The sequence below is a fragment of the Taudactylus pleione genome, unplaced genomic scaffold (genome assembly GCF_031769625.1).
Source record: "Taudactylus pleione unplaced genomic scaffold, aTauple2 ptg000918l, whole genome shotgun sequence".
NCBI classification, from domain to species: Eukaryota; Metazoa; Chordata; class Amphibia; order Anura; family Myobatrachidae; genus Taudactylus; species Taudactylus pleione.
The window spans coordinates 1294138-1310567 of record NW_028285319.1 but is presented as its reverse complement, the minus strand read 5'-3'; the positions used below and the strand labels follow the sequence as shown (position 1 = coordinate 1310567).

The 16430-nt window shown below is 48.8% G+C and overlaps 1 protein-coding gene across 3 annotated transcripts in view; it reads right to left on the bottom strand.

The window, feature by feature from the left end:
* The window catches only part of PRKG1 (protein kinase cGMP-dependent 1), a 1225781-nt gene that overhangs the window by 118232 nt on the left and 1091119 nt on the right, over positions 1 to 16430 (bottom strand). For all 3 annotated transcript variants that reach the window (XM_088459635.1, XM_088459634.1, XM_088459636.1), the window contains one exon: positions 591 to 656. In XM_088459635.1, coding sequence (XP_088315761.1) covers positions 591 to 656 — 66 coding nt within the window. The remainder of the gene's footprint in view (positions 1 to 590; positions 657 to 16430) is intronic.

Here is a 16430-nt window from a genome sequence, read left to right as displayed (position 1 = left end):
CTCATTTCACAGGGATAAACTACCGTAAGCTCTTTCTTTCTGAACCTCCATGGATAAGTCCGGGAACACCAAATTCCGGGAGCCATTACATTCCAAAGGACTTTTAGTGCAGGCCAAGCATAGAATAGCATCCTGATCCTGGTAGTGGAGAAACTTAGCTATGAAGGTGCAAGGAGGGAGTTCAGAGGGCAGCGCTCTGCAGGGCCGTAACAACGGTAGTGCGACCTGTGCTATGGAACAGGGTACCGTAGGGCAGGGGGCGCTGTTTTGGCCTGTCAATTTTCCTGTTTATTATCATTCTCACTTGTAGCTTCCTCTTCTTTTATCCCCAGCATCTCCTGGCCTCCCCTATCTCTTCCCTGGCCCTTCTCCATGAGGCCATACCCCTTTGGCTGGTGCATCCCTTTGCTCCTTTCCAAACATTGCCATAATTCTCCACAAACTAGTACACTTTGGTGCAAATCTAGAAAAACCAGCACAAATCAAGGAGGATGAACCACCAAAGAGAATTTGCCCTGCACCTCTGATTCTGCAATTTGTATTCGAGACCAAATAATTGTTTTGTTAGTGTGAAGTAAAATATGACTTACTCTCTGTCAATTACAAGACAAGTCACAGCCTCAGCAGCAATCACATTAGCCGTCCGTACATCTTCCCTGGAAGAGAAAAGAAGAAAAAATGATTATTATTATTATTATTATTATTATCTTTTATAATACATTTTATGATTTACTGAAAGCTACATGAAATAACTGGAAGGGGAATGGCATATATGGACAATTAACAAAATTGACCTTATGAGAAAACACAACCACGTAATAACGAAATTAAAAATTACACTCAATTTCAATAAAAATCAATTATGTTTTGTAGGACAAACTACATGCCCATATATATCTGCACAAACAAAATGTATTATGAGAACATAGGGCCTGATTCAGAGCTGAACGCTCTGACCAGAGCGCTCGCTCTGAATCAGGGCCCTCCTACCTTTTTTAGGAGCGTCCTCATGGACGCTCGCATAGCTGTGGGTTACCACCCACAGCTATAGCGAGCATCCATGATGATGGTCGCGATGGTCAAGACCATCGCGACCATCGGGCTTGCGACGGAGACCCTGCGGTAGGGTCTCACTGCCGCAAGCCCTGGAGTGATTTTGGCTCTGTCAGAGCCAAAATCACTCCCACTGACATCACTAGTGATGTCAGTGGGGCCGGCTTGAGACGGTAGGCGTTCCCATGGGAACGCCTCCGTCTGGCAGGCACGCCCCCGGCACGCCCACCAAAGGGGACGTGCTGTCAATCAACATCGACAGCACGTCCCCTTTGGTGCGAGACCCGGAGCGATGGAGAGCCCGTCGCTCGCCGGGTCTCGCGTATGCGCATGCGCATGCGCAGTGGGGGAACATCGACCCGCTTGCGAGTGTACTGCCGCACACGAGCGGGTCTGAATGACCCCCATAGACATGTTTGTCCATATAAAGTACAACACTAGACACAGTAACATTTTCACTTTGCTCATTTACACAAATAGTTTAAATATTTTTACATGGTGCCTAATAATGCTTTTCATGGGGTCAGAGGTGGAAAGGTTCTCCAAATGTTACATAACATTGGTTATACTCTCCTTAACCACTTGCCTGGCGTGGTCACATAGTTTGCGACCACGCCAGACTGTGCGTTCCCCGACATGGTCGCAAGCCATGCGACCAGTCAGAAATGCCCACTGGGCGGCTGCCGTAAGATAATCTTCTAGCAGCCACCAACAGCAGAGGGACCTTCCGGCCACTCTGCATCCTTGCACCCTCCTCCAGTGCCCAGATCACTGCAGATCAGGTAGCCTGGCAGCACCCTCACCCGGTGGCTGCTCCTCTCTGCAATTAAATGTAAATGAAGCAGAGGAGCAGCCACCGGGAAAATGCAAAGTCGCGATTCCGCAATGATCATTGGTGTGATATATATCGCTGGTCAATATTAAAATCAATATTAATGTTGTGTGTTTAAAAGAATATGATTTTTTTTTTTTGTATAAAATCATGTTGGATAAGTTATAAATAGATGTTCTTTATCTACAGTAATTTCATCATAAAACAATTACTGAGCGGTTTTTGGAAAAAATATTAGCCAGTTAAATGGAACTTAATTGTTGACATCTCCTAATACAGAAGTACACAATTTAATATTTGATGGAAGAACAATTTATTCTATATAGACTTTATGTACAGATGTGACCTTTTATACTGTGGCTCAAGTCGCGCCAAATAGCCCCTCTCAGCGCGCCAGGCCCTGTGCGCTTAGGCTGCACCAAGCATTTTTGTTTGCTCAAAATGTGAGTCTTATGCACATGAATAAAACAACTAGAAGTAACAAAACTGCATTGCTAGCGTACACTGGGCTAGATTCGGTCCTGAACGGAATTGCAAAGCTGCACACAAGCAGTTTGCAATTCCGTCCTTGCAGATATGGTAATGTAGTAGGAGGCATCACGCCTCCTGAATGCATTACTTATCCGAGCTGCATTGTACACCGCAGCATCGGATAATCTGCGGGAACATTGGCCGACTAAGTGACCACTGCCAGTGGCGTAACTAGGGCAGGGCGAGCGGGGCACGTGCCCTGGGCGTCGTAGGACAAGGAACGCAAGGGTGTGTGTGTGGTGCCGCCGGCCACGGTCTGGCCCATCCTAGTTAGGCAGTGTAGCGCCGACCCCAGTGTGTGCGGTCAGCGCTACACAGTTACACAGGACTGGCGCTAGAATTCCCTGCGCCCAGCGCCGGTTCTGTGCTGCACAGCCGAGCCCCTTCCCTCCCCCTGAGCGTTTACCCAATAGTGCCAGGAGGAGGGTGGGAGGCAGGCTCTGGCTTTGCAGTTTAACACACACATCACCGCCAGCGCAGCAGCAATGTGTGTGTTAACCAGCAGCCAATGAGAGTCAGACAGACTCTCATTGGCTGCTGCTGCACACACATCACCACTGCGTGGCAGCGATGTGTGTGTTAACCAGCAGCCAATGAGAGTCAGACAAACTCTCATTGACTGCTGCAATGCCCACTGCAAGAGCCAGGCTGGAGTTCACTCATGAGCTCCGCCTTCCGGCTCCTGCAGTGGGTAATGGGAGAGACGTCATGATGTCTCTCCTACAATGCAGAGCGCGCCAGCCCGGGAGGACTGACATGCGGTGGGAGCAGTGGCCGGAGCATGGATTCAGGTAAGTATATATTTTTTTTCTTAACTTGTGTATCTGCACTACGGGGGGCTACTACTGGGGGCACCATTACTGGGGGGGACCTCTACTGGGGGCACTAAACAGGGAGGACCACTACAGGGGGCACTGGATAAGGGGGACCACTACTGGGAGCACTGCATGGGGGGTACTACTGCTGGGGGCACTATATAAGGGGCTTACTACTAGGGGCACAAGGGGCACTGCACTGGGTGGGACCACTACTGGGGGAACTAAATAGGGAGAACCACTACAGGGGGCACTGTATAAGGGCACTGGATAAGGGGGACCACTACTGGGAGCACTGCATGGGGGGCCTACTGCTGGGGGCACTGTATAAGGGGCTTACTACTAGGGGCACAAGGGGCACTGCACTGGAGGGGACCACTACTGGGAGCACTAAAATAGGGAGGACCACTACAGGGGGCACTGTATAAAGGGCACTGGATAGGAGGGATCACTGCTAGGGGCCTGCATAAGTGGGACCACTACAGGGGGCACTGCATGTGAGGGGGGACTACTGCTGGGGGCACTATATAAAGGGCACTGCATAGGGGGTACCACTACTGGGGGCACTGAATGGGGGAACTACTACTGGGGGGTCTATATAAAGGGCACTGCATAAGGGGGTACCACGACTGGGGGCACTGCATTGGGGGCACTGCTACTGGGGGCACTATATAAGGGGGACCACTACATGGGGCACTGCATAAGGGGGACCACTACTGGGGGCATTGCATACTGGGGGTACTGTATAAAGGGAACTAATGGGGGGCTGTATAAGGGGGTCCACTAGTGGGGGTACTGTATAAGGGGCACTACTATGGGCCTGCATAAGACGGACCACAACTGGGGACATTACATACTGGGGGTACTGTATAAGGGGCACTACTGGGGTTAAGGTGCATATGGAAAGGAAAGTTCCGAGTGACGATAAAGGGGTGTGTGTCATGTTGACACGCCCCATTTTTAAGTGACCACGCCCATTTTCACCCACACATAGGGGGGGTGGCGTCTTCATTTTTAAATTTGCCCTGGGCTCCAAATACTCTAGTTATGCCACTGACCACCGCACATGAGAGAAAGAGAAAGTGACTGCCGCAGATGAGAAAGAAAGAGAAAGTGACTGCCCCAGACGAGAAAGAAAGAGAAAGTGACTGCCCCAGACGAGAAAGAAAGAGGCCAGGAAATCTCCGTCTGCTGATGGAGATCTTGGCCTTTTCCCTCCCTCCCAATGGCGGCGGCACGCCTCTGTTTCGGGAAACGAAGGCCATCGCCTCCCACAAACGACAGCAGACTGTCAATCACTGCCGATCTGAGTGCGATCACGCAAGACCCGTACTGCACATGCGCAGTGCAGGTCTGGTACCAGCGCAGATTCCCGACCATTGGGAATCTGCGTTCAGCAGTGCACTAGTATGCACTACTGAATAAGGGTCACTGACCACTTGGGGTTGTGACATTTGTAGATCTTTGTGCGACTAAGGGCCTTATTCAGAGGTGGACGCTAATACATACGCGGCTTAATTGTCTTTCGGATTCCCTGCTGCGATAGCATGCAAATGGTAGTCACAACCAGGCCCGGCGACAGGGGTATGCAAAGGGGACACTTGTACCGGGCCCCGAGATTCTAAGGGGCCCCGGACCCTCAGGAATTTCGGGAGCCCAATTTGAGTGCCCGGGTCCCCCTTGCCTTTGCCACCTGCTGTGTAAACAGGAACTAGAACCGCTAGAATAGATCCATTCCTCCCGAGTCCCGGCAGTGACAGGGAGGCCGGGCCGGCGCAGCGTGCGTGACGTCATGACGTTGCGCCACTGAATCAGAGAGGAGCCACCGGGTCTGCCGTTCACCAGGGAAGACTGAGGCAGCACAGCAGGTAAGTGGGGGTCGGGGGCTAAAGAGCCACGGGGTGAGTGGTGGGGAGCTGCAAATGACGGGGGTGGCAGATACAGGGCCTTGGGAGGAGGTATGTGACAGACAGGGGCTGGGGAAGAGGGGGAGAGTGTGACAGGCACATGTTGGGGAAGAGGGGGTGTGTGACAGACAGAGGGGCTGGGGAAGAGGGGGAGGTGTGACAGACACAGGGGCTGGGGAAGAGGGGGAGGTGTGACAGACACAGGCTGGGGAAGAGGGGGAGGTGTGACAGACACAGGCTGGGGAAGAGGGGGAGGTGTGACAGACACAGGGGCTGGGGAAGAGAGGGAGAGTGTGACAGACACGGGCTGGGGAAGAGGGGGAGGTGTGACAGACACAGGGGCTGAGGAAGAGAAGGAGAGTGTGACAGACACGGGCTGGGGAAGAGGGGGAGGTGTGACAGACACAGGCTGGGGAAGAGGGGGAGAGTGTGCCATACACAGGGGCTGGGGAAGAGGGCTGTGTGACAGACACGGGTTGGGGAAGGGGGGGGAGAGTGTGACAGACACGGCCGGGGTGTGGCAGAGGGGGAGAGTGTGACAGACACGGGCTGGGGAAGAGGGGGAGGTGTGACAGACATGGGCTGGGGAAGAGTGTGATAGACACGGGCTGGGGAAGAGGGGGAGGTGTGACAGACACGGGCTGGGGAAGAGGGGGAGGTGTGACAGACACGGGCTGTGGAAGAGGGTGTGTGTGACAGGGGCTGGGGAAGAGGGGGAGAGTGTGACAGGCACATGTTGGGGAAGAGGGGGTGTGTGACAGACACAGGGGCTGGGGAAGAGGGGGAGGTGTGACAGACACAGGGGCTGGGGAAGAGGGGGAGGTGTGACAGACACAGGCTGGGGAAGAGGGGGAGGTGTGACAGACACAGGCTGGGGAAGAGGGGGAGGTGTGACAGACACAGGGGCTGGGGAAGAGAGGGAGAGTGTGACAGACACGGGCTGGGGAAGAGGGGGAGGTGTGACAGACACAGGGGCTGAGGAAGAGAAGGAGAGTGTGACAGACACGGGCTGGGGAAGAGGGGGAGGTGTGACAGACACAGGCTGGGGAAGAGGGGGAGAGTGTGCCATACACAGGGGCTGGGGAAGAGGGCTGTGTGACAGACACGGGTTGGGGAAGGGGGGGGAGAGTGTGACAGACACGGCCGGGGTGTGGCAGAGGGGGAGAGTGTGACAGACACGGGCTGGGGAAGAGGGGGAGGTGTGACAGACATGGGCTGGGGAAGAGTGTGATAGACACGGGCTGGGGAAGAGGGGGAGGTGTGACAGACACGGGCTGGGGAAGAGGGGGAGGTGTGACAGACACGGGCTGTGGAAGAGGGTGTGTGTGACAGGGGCTGGGGAAGAGGGGGAGAGTGTGACAGGCACATGTTGGGGAAGAGGGGGTGTGTGACAGACAGAGGGGCTGGGGAAGAGGGGGAGGTGTGACAGACACAGGGGCTGGGGAAGAGGGGGAGGTGTGACAGACACAGGCTGGGGAAGAGGGGGAGGTGTGACAGACACAGGCTGGGGAAGAGGGGGAGGTGTGACAGACACAGGGGCTGGGGAAGAGAGGGAGAGTGTGACAGACACGGGCTGGGGAAGAGGGGGAGGTGTGACAGACACAGGGGCTGAGGAAGAGAGGGAGAGTGTGACAGACACGGGCTGGGGAAGAGGGGAAGGTGTGACAGACACAGGCTGGGGAAGAGGGGGAGAGTGTGCCATACACAGGGGCTGGGGAAGAGGGCTGTGTGACAGACACGGGTTGGGGAAGGGGGGGGAGAGTGTGACAGACACGGCCGGGGTGTGGCAGAGGGGGAGAGTGTGACAGACACGGGCTGGGGAAGAGGGGGAGGTGTGACAGACATGGGCTGGGGAAGAGTGTGATAGACACGGGCTGGGGAAGAGGGGGAGGTGTGACAGACACGGTCTGGGGAAGAGGGGGAGGTGTGACAGACACGGGCTGTGGAAGAGGGTGTGTGTGACAGGGGCTGGGGAAGAGGGTGTGTGTGACAAGCACAGGTTGGGGAAGAGGGGGAGGTGTGACAGACACAGGGGCTGGGGAAGAGAGGGAGGTGTGACAGACACAGGGGCTGGGGAAGAGAGGGAGGTTTGACAGACACAGGGGCTGGGGAAGAGAGGGAGAGTGTGACGGGCCAGGAGAGGGGACAGGGGGCCCCAAAAATATGAGTGTACCAGGTTACTGTTGCCGGCCCTGGTCACAACCTTCCACTTCTGTAATTACAAGTGCCGGAGATTGCAAGCCCTGAGACGCCCACTTTCAATGTCCGTGAACACTGGACAGTACTTTACAAGCAGCCTAGGAAGCTGGAAGGGATCCTGTGCAGCCGGCACCCGTCCCGTCCCCCTACATCAGCTACTTGCACTGGCAAGTTGCTGGCACAGATGTCAGTAGTAGTATGTGAGTCCAGAGTGTCACAGTGAGTCCATGGTCTCCTGGCTGCAGGCCCCTTCATCACCGAGGGCCCTGAAGTAAACATTGTATCTCATATTTCCGTGTCTATGATTATTCCTTCTCTATTGACATTGACATGAACAGTGTATGTGAGTTGAACATAATTTTACATTCACTAAATTGTAAAAGCAAAAAGCCAAATCACATTGGGGACATATTCAGCACTTCGGAAGAGCCCTCAACCCTACAAATATCACTTTAATGCAGTGTGTTCCTGTTATGGCACTGAAGGGGCATCACTTAGTGAGACATGTCTCAAAAATCAATTTGGGGTTAAAAGTCCTTTACACAGGACATCTGATCGGTCCCAAATAAAGAGACATGCTGGCTTGTCCCATCCAGGGCCATAACAAGGGATGTGCGACAAGTGCCACTGCTTAGGGCGCAAGGCTGAGGGGGTGGAACAGTGGCACCCTTTTCCACCTTGCAGGGTGCCTGGAGAGTTAGCCCACTGCATGGAAAAGTATAGGGTGTGTCCTTACGACCCACGTTTCGCCTATTTTCCTGCGCCACCTGTGAATTTTCTGTGGCATCACGTACACTGGAGGCTGGGGATGCTGGCTCGGTGCGGAATTAGTGCACCTCTGTGTACTGCTATCATGTTATACACAAGCATAAATGCAATTGTGGTACATGTTGGTTAGTTGCAGAATAGAGATAATCAGCCCTGTCCACAGGGAATTATCAATTTCAGTAGTGCAAAGTGTTAAACATTCAACTGAGAAAGTGCATCCATTTGCTGCTGCAATGTAAAGGACAATTTACAGCTCAATAAAAGTAAGGCAATGGTCCTGCCAGCACATAAATCCCTTATTTTACTTCTTTTGTGTGCTCTTGCAGATTATGGGGAATTGAGTAAATTGCATGACATCTAATGCGACTCTCGCCTTGCAGCAAACAGGAGAGAAAATAATGAGCAATCATTTTATTCTATGTATCCTGCAATAGCTCATTTGTATGTATGGAGGAATGGCGCTGTATCAGAAGATAAATAGATGAGAACTACATCTACTCAATACCACCTAAACACATAAAAGAGTAATATTAGGAGAGTAATCATAGGGGATTTTATTTCAATAACTAGGGCAACACTTTAAGTTGTTTTCCTGAGATTCTCCAGTTGAGAGTGAGGCATATATAAATTCTTAGGAAGGTCTATCAGTCTAATAAGGTTTCCTCAAGATCTCTCCCCCCTAAACTAGCACCAGAGCCGACATTCCGTCTCCAGGGACAGAATGACCTGTAACCGCAATATTGTTTTCTGTATGAGATTATCCGTCTCTTACATCAAATTAGAGGTATTTTAGCTCTATGCAAACGGCTTCAATTAATTGATGTTTAAAGATATTTGTTTATGCAAAGTCGGGTGTGGTATTATGTCCACAGTCATAGTGTCAACATTCATCATGTAGACACTGATGAAATGTCAACATATCATCCCTGGGGGCTCAGCGGTGACTGCTCCCGATGGCTATAGTACCTCCAGCGCAGTTTCTGGGTCCCGGTGGTCATACGACCGTCACTTCTGGGTCAGATCTGTGATTATCTTGCGTTTCGGTAAGTATTTCTCTCCTGTCCCTAATCCCTAACCCTATCCCTAATTGTCCCTCTAGTGCCTAGCCCTAATCTCCCACCTGCAGCCTATCCCCATTCTGACGGTGTCGACATTTCACCTGTCAGCATTCAGAAAATGTTGACATTTTAAGAATGTCGACATTGTGGTGTTGACATTGTAAATGTCGACCTAATGACTACATCCATGAGGATTTGCCAATACCCAAACCTTAGTTTTCTTCTATTACACCCATTGTATATTTGCTGGCGAGCTTCGGATAAATGACAAAGCTCGGGCACTTCATGAAAGGCAGAGCAGTAAAGAAATCGATATGTAGTCGGTTTGTATCTCACCATGAACAGGTGCTGCGGTGGGCTAGCTTGCATTGCTTATTGCCCGCGTTTTGTCATTTATGCCGTTTTTATAACTTATTGTATGTTTATTTTTTCATGTCCACATGACTGTGTTTTTTAGTTAGTAGAATAAAAATCTGCCTATTCTAATATATACGATTTATGAGATACATGTATAAGATTTTTTTTGAGCTTTCATCTGTTTAAAACCTAGCGCCATTCAATATACAGAAATCCATCTAGTTCAGTGTCTTTTTTTCACAGAAAATGCGTCTAAGTCGCACCAGGAGACTGTGTGGATAAATTTTATATGCGACACTTGTGTTCGACTAAGCCTCTGAATCTGTATACGACGTGCTACAATGTAGCGCCCACAGCTTTTTTCATTCCAAGTTCCGTTGTGGTTCATATACAGAGTCAGGTGCACACAGATATACTACTGTGACATATAGAATTAATCAGCACACTCTCCTGGTGCGTCAAAGTCGCATTACATTGCGACTTAGAAGCATTTTCAGAGGAAAAAGTTGCCCGACGCTAGCAGAGTAGCACGGGAACCTGGTAGCTCGCTCACACAAGGCAAGTCGCGCTGTGTGGCGTATTGAGGCTAGATGTATAAGGACACATCTGTACGCTCAACTCTGAGAACAGTCCATTGTTTCCAAAATAATCATTTTTTTCACTATGGTGTGTCTGAGCCTCTCTTTACCTTATATATGAGCCCAGAAGACATTGACTTTGAGCACAATAAAATGTGTTATACAGTACCACTAATTTAAGAATAAATTACATGTCATTCTTCTGCCATTCATAATATCAGTGAAAATGTGACATTTAATTAAGTGATTTAAAATAGATACAATCAATGATGCATAGAGTGCCTGCTTTACATATACCAGCTGGTTTCAGTCATCCAGAAAGACATGTATATATGTTTAAACTAATAACACAGGAATTTAGATTAGATTAAACAAGTCTCCCTCATTTTAATTAGGTTAGAGTTTAAATATGACTTGAATAGGTAAATAGAGTAGATTTTCTGCCTGCGCTGTAGCAGATCAGGGAGCACAGTGAGATAAGGACTGACAGACATGACGTACCATTCTATAGAATAAACCTAAAGAATTGCAATCTCACATGCAAAGCCATGAATTAATCTGCAAAATTCTGCATGTGATTGAGCCTTAAAGGGTAATCTTATACTTATGTAAATGTACTGGTAATTACAGTTTGTTCAGAAAACATCATTAGAAGATTTCTTATAGTTTACACACAATCCCTAATTAGAGCTTGTCAGCACAATAAAGTCAGTGAAAATAGGGACATCGGGCTGACAGTAATGTGATGCTGTATACTGCATAAACAACAAATTATTTCTTAACAAAGGATGTGCTGAGATGTTGAAACATTGAGATGTTTAAATCTAATGCTCGGCTTTGTCAACCCAGGTTTTGGGACATCACTGGTATAATTGTGTTAATCAACAGCTGTAAGAACATTCCCATTCTGCTCATAAACCATGGAGAGATAGATGTTTCAATCCTATGCAGTATGCCACTAAAGCAGTACAAGCTTTGGAAATACTTATATTATTGACTGAATTCAAGTAGATTCCTCATGACAGCTAAATCACTAGTCGATAATATTAATAATTATCCCAGCCAGATATTTCCCCATCTTTTTTGCACCATGTGGCACGAGGTGCATGGCACGACTATAACCACAGGTAGCGAGTGTCGGACTTTTGTACCAATATCTTAATTTAGTGCCTGTATTGCATCATAGTTGCATCCATAGTTGATTATAGTGTGCAGGGCTCTTAGTATTAGTATTTTTGTTGCAATTTAGTTGCTATAAAGTCTCATATAAAGGATACTAGATCAGTATTTTGTATGTTTTCCCAGTTTAGCGCCCAAGTCACACATCTCTGCTGCACGCAATGCCATTGTCAGTGTTCTGTGTACTTATGCATTTTACCTTTGAAGCATTAGTAATGTGGCTAAGATGCATATTTAGTACAAAATTCCCCATACTGTTGACAGCAGGGTCGGGGAATCAAGGATATTTAACATGTTGAACAATCTCGATTCCCCGATCCTGACCCAAAAATAGTCCGAATCAGCAAGTTGAGGAATTTTAACATGTTGAATTTCACTGATCTGCTGACAGATCGCCAATCATCGATGGCCGCCAGTGGGATCGGCAGAATGGGAAATCAGGGTATTAGATGTATGGCCCACATTAGTCACATAACCTGTGGTGCGATTTGAGGATAGGTGTATAAGGACCCCCCTGTAGCACTAAACAAAGTGATAACTTTATATAGGGACCTATTCAAGATGTTAATTATCGAGGTCTTAACGGACCCCGATAATTAACACACTGACTTGCCACGGATGCCGGAGCAATTCATCATTCAAAAATCAGCTGTCCCAGCGAACGGTTTGGAGCAGTGAATCTTTTCACTGCTCACGTGAGCAGAGCGCATGCATGACCTACAGGTCACAAGGCACAAGAGCCCCGATGTCCGGCGGAAGGAGCCGGACAGGGACGGACCTGGTCCTGAAGATGGCGAAGGCTACCGCAATCAAGCTCCGAAAAAATTATATTTTTGGAGCTTGATGAATTCTGTCCCCACACTAGTGTATGGGGACAGCGGGCCATTCCGCAAGAGGAAGGTAAGTAGGAGATACTTGTGATACTAGTGTATGGGGACAGCGGGCCATTCCGCAAGAGGAAGGTAAGTAGGAGATACTTGTGATACTAGTGTATGGGGACAGGGGGCCATTCCGCAAGAGGAAGGTAAGTAGGAGATAGCTGTGATACTAGTGTATGGGGATAGCGGGCCATTCCGCTAGAGGAAGGCAAGTAGGAGATAGCTGTGATACTAGTGTATGGGGATAGTGGGCCATTCTGCTAGAGGAAGGTAAGTAGGAGATATTTGTGATACTAGTGTATGGGGACAGCGGGCCATTCCGCAAGAAGGTAAGTAGGAGATATCTGTGATACTAGTGTATGGGTATAGCGGGCCATTCCGCTAGAGGAAGGTAAGTAGGAGATAGCTGTGATACTAGTGTATGGGGACAGCGGGCCATTCCGCTAGAGGAAGGTAAGTAGGAGATAGCTGTGATACTAGTGTATGGGGATAGCGGGCCATTCTGCTAGAGGAAGGTAAGTAGGAGATATCTGTGATATCTCCTGCTTTACCTTCATGATGAATATCCCGAACACTTCATTTTTACAATTGCAGGTGAAAATTTGCATTTTCACCTGCTTTTGTAAAAATTAAGTGATGATGAATAGGCTCCATAGTCTAAAATCAATACATTTTATATTTGTGTGATAACTTTTAATAGAGAAATGTACTCAATATATTAGTTTATGCTTGATATTTTTTTTTACAAACCTGTATACAGTAGGGGTGAGCGGGTTCGGATTTCTGAAATCCGAACCCCCCCGAGCCCCCCCGATCCGAGCCAGATCCGAGTCAGGCTCGACTTTTCCCGCCTGACTCGGATCTGAAATCGAGGCAAAACATCATCATCCCGCCTTCCGGGTCTCGCGGGTTTTGGATCCTATATAAGGTACCCGCGTCAGCGCCATTTTCTCACTCGGCTGTGGACAGTGAAGAGGGAGGGTGGGAGTTAGGGCTGGCTGGGCTGTGTAGTGTAATGCAGAGTAGTGTTGTGCTGTGCTGTGCTGCTGTTGTCCATAGGGGCTGTGTCCACTACCTCAAAGTCCATAGGGGCTGGCTGTGTTGTGCTGTGCTGCTGTTGTTAATAGGGGCTGTGTCCACTACTTCAAAGTCCATAGGGGCTGGCTGGACTGTGTTGTGCAGTCAGTTCTCCATATGGGCTGTGTCCACTCCAAAGTCCTGTGCAGTGTCCCAGTCCTAAAGGGGTGCTGTAGTGTTGTCCAGGGGGTGCTCTGTCCATCAGGGGTGCTCCCCCCAAGTGCTAAAAAAATAATATTTTTTCTGTGTTTGTGAATTGTGTGCGCAGTAGCCGCACGTGCATCAACAAAGTAGTGCCAAGCGTGCGCCTGTGTCATAAGTAAAGGGCCACCTGGCTTGACCGTTAAAGGGTGCTGTAACCCCCAAAGTACACTCCAAACCAAATAACAAAATATTTTTTCTGTGTTTGTGAATTGTGTGCGCAGTAGCCGCACGTGCATCAACAAAGTAGTGCCAAGCGTGCGCCTGTGTCATAAGTAAAGGGCCGGCTGGCTTGACCGTTAAAGGGTGCTGTAACACCCAAAGTACACTCCAGTCCAAACCAAAAAATATATATTTTCTGTGTTTGTGAATTGTGTGCGCAGTAGCCGCACGTGCATCAACAAAGTAACAAAGTAGTGCCAAGCGTGCGCCTGTGTCATAAGTAAAGGGCCGGCTGGCTTGACCATTAAAGGGTGCTGTAACCCCCAAAGTACACTCCAAACCAAATAAAAAAATATTTTCTGTGTTTGTGAATTGTGTGCGCAGTAGCCGCACGTGCATCAACAAAGTAGTGCCAAGCGTGCGCCTATGTCATAAGTAAAGGGCCGGCTGGCTTGACCGTTAAAGGGTGCTGTAACCCCAAAGTACACTCCAAACCAAATAAAAAAATATTTTCTGTGTTTGTGAATTGTGTGCGCAGTAGCCGCACGTGTATCAACAAAGTAGTGCCAAGCGTGCGCCTGTGTCATAAGTAAAGGGCCGGCTGGCTTGACCGTTAAAGAGTGCTGTAAACCCCCAAAGTACACTCCAGTCCAAACCAAATAAAAAAATATTTTCTGTGTTTGTGAATTGTGCGCGCAGTAGCCGCACGTGCATCAACAAAGTAGTGCCAAGCGTGCGCCTGTGTCATAAGTAAAGGGCCGGCTGGCTTGACCGTTAAAGGGTGCTGTAACCCCCAAAGTACACTGCAAACCAAATAAAAAAATATTTTCTGTGTTTGTGAATTGTGTGCACTGTGGCTGCACGTGCATCAACAAAGGAGCAGCGCCAAGCGTGCGCCTGTGTCCCATAAGTAAAGAACCGGCTGGCTCATTTCTTAAAGGGTGGTGTAACCCACAAAGTGCACTACTCTCCAGCAAAAATAAAAAAAATTTTTCTGTGTTTGTGTGCGCTTTAGCCGCACGTATATATCAATATAACATAAATGGAGGACCAAACTTTCTCTGATAAAAATAAAATGGGGAAAGATCAAGAACCACTTCCTCCTAGTGCTGTTGCTGCTGCTGGGAGTTGTTCATCATCCCAGAGAGGAAGTAGGAACACCACTACTTTTACTAAACAATTGACCCTCCAACAGTCCCTAGCGATGAGGATGAAGTACGACAGCAGTCATCCTGAAGCAAAACGTATAACTGAGGCCTTGACTGCTATGTTGGTGTTAGACGTGGGTCCGGTATCCGCCATTAGCGCAGTGGGATTTAGACAATTGATGGAGGTAGTGTGTCCCCGGTTCCAAATCCCGTCTAGATTCCACCTGCATCCTTAAAGCAGCAGCGACAAGCGTGCGTCTGTCTGTTAAAGGGTGGTGTAACCCTCAAAGTGCGCTCCACAAACAATAAAAATATTCTTCTTTTTTTTTCTGTCTTTGTGAAATGTGTGGGCTGTAGCCGCACCTGCATCCTTAAAGCAGCAGCGACAAGCGTGCATCTGTCTGTTAAAGGGTGGTGACACCCTCAAAGTGTGCTCCACAAACAATAAAAATATTTTTCTTTTTTTTTCTGTCTTTGTGAATTGTGTGGGCTGTAGCCGCACTTGCATCCTCAAAGCAGCAGCGACAAGCGTGCGTCTGTCTGTTAAAGGGTGGTGTAACCCTCAAAGTGCGCTCCACAAACAATAAAAAAATTCTTCTTTTTTTTCTGTCTTTGTGAAATGTGTGGGCTGTAGCCGCACCTGCATCCTTAAAGCAGCAGCGACAAGCGTGCGTCTGTCTGTTAAAGGGTGGTGTAACCCTCAAAGTGCGCTCCACAAACAATAAAAAAATTCTTCTTTTTTTTTCTGTCTTTGTGAATTGTGTGGGCTGTAGCCGCACTTGCATCCTCAAAGCAGCAGCGACAAGTGTGCGTCTGTCTGTTAAAGGGTGGTGTAACCCTCAAAGTGCGCTCCACAAACAATAAAAAAATTCTTCTTTTTTTTTCTGTCTTTGTGAAATGTGTGGGCTGTAGCCGCAGCTGCATCTTTAAAGCAGCAGCGACAAGCGTGCGTCTGTCTGTTAAAGGATTACATCGGTGACAGCATCCAAGTAGGCATGTCAGACAGTCCGTACCTGTACTGGCAGGACAAAGAAGCAATTTGGAGGTCCCTGTACAAACTGGCTCTATTTTACCTGAGTTGCCCCCCCTCCAGTGTGTACTCCGAAAGAGTGTTTAGTGCAGCCGGGAACCTTGTCAGCGAAAGGCGTAGGAGGTTGCTTCCACAAAATGTGGAGAAGATGATGTTCATAAAATGAATTATCAACTCTTCCAGGGAGACCAGCCTCCAGAACGTACAGAGGGACCTCTGGTTGTGGATTCCAGTGGGGACGAATTAATACTCTGTGAGGATGAGGATGTACACAACACTGAAGAGGGTGAGGAATCGGTGGATGAGGAGGATGAGGACGACATCTTGCCTCTGTAGAGCCAGTTTGTGCAGGGACAGATTAATTGCCAGCTTGTTTTGTGGGGGCCCAAACGAACCAATCATTTCAGCCACAGTCGTGTGGCAGACCCTGGCGCTGAAATGTTTGGTCTGTTAAAGTGTGCATGTCCTGTTTATACAACATAAGGGTGGGTGGGAGGGCCCAAGGACAATTCCATCTTGCACCTCTTTTTTTCTTTGAATTATGTACTGTTTGGGGCCTAGTTTTTCAATCTGCCATCCTGTCTGCCACTGCAGTGTCACTCCTAGATGGACCACGTGTTTGTGCCGCCCACTCGTATCTCTTAGCATAGTCATCCA